Source organism: Suncus etruscus, chromosome 2, assembly GCF_024139225.1.
Source record: "Suncus etruscus isolate mSunEtr1 chromosome 2, mSunEtr1.pri.cur, whole genome shotgun sequence".
Classification (NCBI taxonomy): domain Eukaryota; kingdom Metazoa; phylum Chordata; class Mammalia; order Eulipotyphla; family Soricidae; genus Suncus; species Suncus etruscus.
This window is the reverse complement of record NC_064849.1, coordinates 839,340-844,709: the sequence shown is the minus strand read 5'-3', so window position 1 is coordinate 844,709 and position 5,370 is coordinate 839,340. Positions and strand designations below refer to the sequence as shown.

The 5,370-nt window shown below is 65.8% G+C and overlaps 1 protein-coding gene across 1 annotated transcript in view; it reads left to right on the top strand.

Annotated features, from left to right (window-relative positions):
* ACADS (acyl-CoA dehydrogenase short chain) overlaps positions 1–3,639 on the top strand; it is a 5,264-nt gene extending 1,625 nt beyond the window's left edge. The window contains exons 3-10 of the mRNA XM_049767824.1: positions 1,142–1,291; positions 1,631–1,742; positions 2,302–2,453; positions 2,605–2,775; positions 2,847–2,984; positions 3,065–3,160; positions 3,260–3,316; positions 3,406–3,639. Of these exons, the coding sequence (XP_049623781.1) occupies positions 1,142–1,291; positions 1,631–1,742; positions 2,302–2,453; positions 2,605–2,775; positions 2,847–2,984; positions 3,065–3,160; positions 3,260–3,316; positions 3,406–3,558 (1,029 nt within the window). The 3' untranslated portion in view covers positions 3,559–3,639. The remainder of the gene's footprint in view (positions 1–1,141; positions 1,292–1,630; positions 1,743–2,301; positions 2,454–2,604; positions 2,776–2,846; positions 2,985–3,064; positions 3,161–3,259; positions 3,317–3,405) is intronic.
* Positions 3,640–5,370: the final 1,731 nt, after the last annotated feature.

Sequence of the window (5,370 nt, the reverse complement as noted above, 5' to 3'; positions counted from 1 at the left end):
AGCACAGAGCCAGGGGAGCCCTTAAGGTGTGGCCTAGTTCCCCCCTAAAAAGCATACAAAAAAATACAAAAAGCAAACCAGCAAATAGAAAGGTTCCCAGGCAGTTTTATCTGCCTGGTGATGGATCTGTCCGTGAAACAGCAGTTTTCCCCGTTACCTAGTAAATATTTATTGCAGAAATCTGAACATAATCTGGCGCACAAACCTGTTTTTCTCTCCTGCCTGGTCTCAGTGAACCCTCACCCACCGTGAGGGAACGCAGAGCTCAGCACCGTTTCCCCTTTGCTCATTCGTCGCCAGACTCTTACCGATCCAGCCTGAGAAATGTCTCCGGAATTTCCACAGCCCTTTTCTCCAATTTCTGTCTTCCTCCGCCCCCCAAGCTGGGAGTCTCCCACTGAGGCAGGCGTGCCGATGAAAAGGCCCCTCAGAGCACCTAGACAAGTAGCCATAAATATTCTCTTTCCCCAGCAGAAAGTTTCTCAGCTAGAAGCTGGAGCGACAGACAGTTGCTCAACAAACAGCAGGGAGGGCCTTTGCCTTGCACTCGGCCAACTTGGCCTTCGTCCCTGACGCCCAGAGAGTTTCCTGAGCTTGCTAGGACTGACTTCGGAGCAAAGAGCCAGGAGTGACCTCTGAGACCGCTGGAAGTGACTCCAAAAAAAAAACAACATAAAAGCTCCCCAGCACCTCTGTCCGTCCACCGCGGGACCGGGGCCGGCATAGGGAGCAGCCCCCACATCTGCCCCGGCAGGGCCAGGAACCCTTGTGCAGGCGCTGACCACGCGGAGGCAGCCAGACTCCAGGGGCGTGTGGGGGGCAGGTGTGACTCGGGGGACAGACAGTGGCCCCGACTGAAGCAGAGTAACACCCCAAGGAAGCTCGTTAGGGAGCCTCACGTCCAAAGGCCCTGGGGTCCCGGCCTCAGGCTCCCACCGGTCCACCTACCCACCTGTGCCTTCTGCCCTGGCACTGGCAGGGTGGGGAGTCGGGGCCTGGGGGAAAGGTGCCCGGAGGAGGGGCATCCATCACTGACCTGGTTGCGTCACGGCCCCCCGAAGGGCTCAGGGGACCTGAGTTCCTGAGAGTGCTGACTCGAGGTCTGGGGGCACCCTGGCCGGGACCCCCTTCCCGGGAGCAGGTGAAGAAGATGGGCGAGCTGGGCCTCCTGGCCATGGACGTGCCGGCGGAGCTGGGCGGGGCAGGCCTGGACTACTTGGCCTACGCCATCGCCATGGAGGAGATCAGCCGCGGCTGCGCCTCCTCGGGCGTCATCATGAGCGTCAACAACGTGAGTCGAGGGGCCGGAGCGACGGCACCGTGGGGGGGGCGTTTGCCTTCCACGTGGCCAACCGGGAGGGACCCAGGTTTGATCCCCCGGCATCCCAGATGGTCCCCCGAGCCTGTCAGGCGATTTCTGAGCGCATAGCCGGGAGGAACCCCTGAGTGTAGTTGTGTGTAGCCCAAAAACCAAACGAAACAACACGAGTGGAGTGGAGGGACCCTCAGCCCCGCACCCTGGCCCCCCTCCTCCGGGGGCCCTTCCCTGCCTCGCTTGGCCCCTTGAGTAAACCTCTGCAGGGGACCCCAGGGGTGCAGGGCTCAGGGTCCCCCCTCGCTTGCCCCACAGTCCCTGTACCTGGGTCCCATCATGAAGTTCGGCTCCCCGGAGCAGAAGACCCAGTGGGTCACGCCCTTCACCAACGGCGACAAAATCGGCTGCTTTGCCCTCAGTGAACCAGGTACCAGCAGGGTCCGTCCGGGCCGCTGCCCCTCAGAGTCAGGGTGACGAAGGAGGCAGGCAGGCTGGTGAACGCCGCGCTTCCGGAAACCTGTGCTGGGCCAGAGAGATAGCACAGCGGCAGGGCATTTGCCTTGCATGCGGCAGACCCAGGTCCCCCGAGCCTGCCAGGAGTGATTTCTGAGCGCAGAGCCAGGAGGAAACCCTGAGCGCCACAGGGTGTGGCCCTAAAAACCAAACAGACCCCGAAAACCTGTGCTGCGGAAGGCTCGCTGGGGTTCTTGGGGTCCGGGCTGTAGGGACCTGACAAGAGCTTGCCCACTGCTGAGCTGGGAGGCTCCTGGGCTGGGAGATTCCCAGCTGCCGGGGACCCTGCCAGCCCCCAGACCCCCTTTTCTGGCCCTGGGCCCAGCTCGGGCTGACTGCTGGAATTTTTGTCAGCGGGCCTGGGGCGGAAGTGGGGCCGGGTGCGGGTGGCCGGGGCTTCCCAGCCAGACCAGCCTTGTGGGTGACCCTGACCCTCGGATGCCGGCACCGACCTGAGTCTGCTCCCGGCACAGGAAACGGCAGCGACGCCGGCGCCGCCTCCACCACGGCCCGCGCCGAGGGCGACTCGTGGGTCCTGAACGGCACCAAGGCCTGGATCACCAACTCCTGGGATGCCTCTGCCACCGTGGTCTTTGCCAGCACAGACAAGTCCCTCATGAACAAGGTGGGGCGCAGAGCCCAGCACTGCAGGGCTGCGCGGGTGGGAGTGGGGCTAGTGTCGCCGTAAGGGTGTGCGTGTTTCTTTCTCTGTGTGTGTCTGTGTGGGTGGTGGCCGGGTAACCAGAGCCGGGAGACCCCAGCCCCGCGCCTTCCAGGGCATCAGCGCCTTCCTGGTGCCCATGCCCACCCCGGGGCTCACGCTGGGCAAGAAGGAGGACAAGCTGGGCATCCGGGCCTCGTCCACCGCCAACCTCATCTTCGAGGACTGCCGCATCCCCAAGGAGAACCTGCTGGGGGAGCCGGGCCTGGGCTTCAAGATCGCCATGGTGAGCGTGCGGGGCGGGGCGGGGGCTGCCGTGTGGGGGACCCCGCAGCCCCTGACCCGGCGTCCCCACAGCAAACCCTGGACATGGGCCGCATAGGCATCGCCTCCCAGGCGCTGGGCATCGCCCAGGCCTCCCTGGACTGCGCGGTCAGCTACGCCGAGACCCGCATGGCCTTCGGGGCGCCCCTCACCAAGCTGCAGAACATCCAGGTGAGCAGCCGAAGACGGGTGAAGACGGGCGGGGCGGGGATCCCGGGGCGCGGCTGACTGCGGGGGCGCGGCTCTTGCAGTTCAAGCTGGCGGACATGGCCCTGGCGCTGGAGAGCGCCCGGCTGCTGACCTGGCGCGCCGCCATGCTCAAGGACAACAAGAAGCCTTTCTCCAAGGTGCCTCCGCCAGGGGTGGGCCCAGGAGCCAGGGAGGCGTGGGGGGGGCCTGAGCTCAGGCCAGGCCCCTGACACCTTCACCCCCGTCCCCGTGGTTAGGAGGCGGCAATGGCCAAGCTGGCAGCGTCCGAGGCCGCGACCGCTATCAGCCACCAGGTGGGACCCGCCGGCTGTGCCCTGCCCTGCCCGCCCGCCCGCCCGCCCGGCCCCAAGGGCTGCTCCTGAGCCCCCTGACCTTCCCCCAGGCCATCCAGATCCTGGGGGGCATGGGCTACGTGACCGAGATGCCAGCCGAGCGGCACTACCGGGATGCCCGCATCACGGAGATCTACGAGGGCACCAGCGAGATCCAGCGGCTGGTGATTGCTGGGCACGTGCTCAAGAGCTACCGCAGCTGAGCGGGGAGGTTCTGCCCAGCCGGCGGCCAGGTCCCCGGGGTCAAGGCCCCAGGCAGCGGGGCGGGGGTGGGTCGGGACCCGCCGACCCCCCAGATCCGCTTCATGGTCTGGACCCACGAGCCGGGCCTGGACTGCCTGGGCCCGGGTCCGGGGGCGTCCTGGGAGAAAGGCCCGTGGGGGCCCGAACTGTTCTGAGGACTGCGCCCCGCTCCACGCTCGTGCCCCTGCACCGCTGTGCCTTCTCTGGGAAGGGCTCGGGGACCGCCGGGGGTCCTGTGTTCTGTCCCCGGCCCCGTGGACAGGCTGGGGCCGAGGCAGCACTTGTGGGCAGTTGTGGACGTGTGTGCCTTGGAGCCTGGTCACCCTTTCTGCGAACCTGCTGGGCAGGAATAAAGTCACCTTCCCGGCCCTGTGGCCTCATCTCTGCCTGCCCCAGGAGGGACCCGGTTGTGAACGGTCTTGGCCAAGGAAGGCGAGGGGGGCGGGGCCTGGGGGATCCGAGTCGCCCAAGGGACACGCAGTGAGTCCAAGGGCTGGGGGGATCCTCCCGCTTCCTGGTCATGGCCGAGCGCACTCTGTGGGCCCCCAAATTGCCCACACAGGGTCCAGAAGAGGCCCTCGTCCCGCCAGCGCTGCACCAAAGGGGGCTTCATGAGGAGCCAGGGTGGGGTGGGAGCGGGGCAGGCTGAGGATGGAGCCTCGACTGCGTAGGAGGCTGCTTGGGTTGGGCCTCCCCGCCCGGCCTTTCTCTGGCCACGTCGGCTCCGGCTGGTGCTGGCACTGGGCTTCTCCCTCGGGTCTGGGGTCTGTGCACCCCTGTCCCAGGCTTGGGTGCCAGCGGACTTCACACCCTGCTCCCCTCCCTTCCACACCTGAGGGGCAGGTGAAGGGTCAAGCCGCTCTTCCTCAGGAAGTGGCCTGGCCCGAGCCCCCTTCCCAGGTGCGATCAGGTGGGGCCCAGTCAGGGGTTGTGGGGGAAAGCAGCCCAGAGCCCCCCAGTGCTGTCGGGGAACTGGCATCCGCCGAGATGCTCCTGGCTTGAAACGGAGCCGAGTTCCACCCTCGGGGCCACCGGCACCTCATCTCTCTCTGCTGGCTGTGGAGGATCTCCGGTACCCCAATCCTTCAGGGGTTCCCCCAAAACTCACCACGGAGCTCCCAGGCAGTGCAGTCTGGAAACCTGGGGCGAGATGGGGGGGTGCTGACCTCCCCATCAGCAGGTTTTGGCTTTCGTGACCTTGCATCGTTCTTGGGGGGAGCCACCCGGAGGTGCTCGGGCCTCGCTCCTGGCTCCGGACTCCTTGCGGGGTGCTGGGATCGAGCCCTGGTTGGCCACGTGCCAGGCAAGCCCCCCACCCACCCTCTTCTCCGTCTCTCTGGCCCCAGAACCGGCGCTTTCTGTGTCTTCCGCGTTCGCCAGCCAGCGAGTGGAGTTTCCCGCATCCGCCTGCCCTTCCCGCCCCAGTCTTGCGGTGCTGCCCTGTGCTCCGGCTGTGGTGCTCACGCGTCTCCGGCGGCGCGAGGCTCCCGGAGGTCAAGCTCCGGGCCTGGCACTTGCAGGGCAGGTGTTCTCTGCTCCTGGGTGGGCAGCTGACGTGGTCAAGTTCTCGTCTAGGGGCTAAATATTTGGAAGTGTAGCTGTAAGTCAGAACCTTATTAACTGCAGTGAATTCTTTTGGGGGGGTTGGGGTCACATCCGGCGGGGTTCAGGGGTACCTCCTGGCTCTGCGCTCAGACATCGCTCGTGGCAGGCTCGGGGGACCGTATGGGGCGCCGGGATTCGAACCACTGTCCGGCAAACCACTGTCGAGG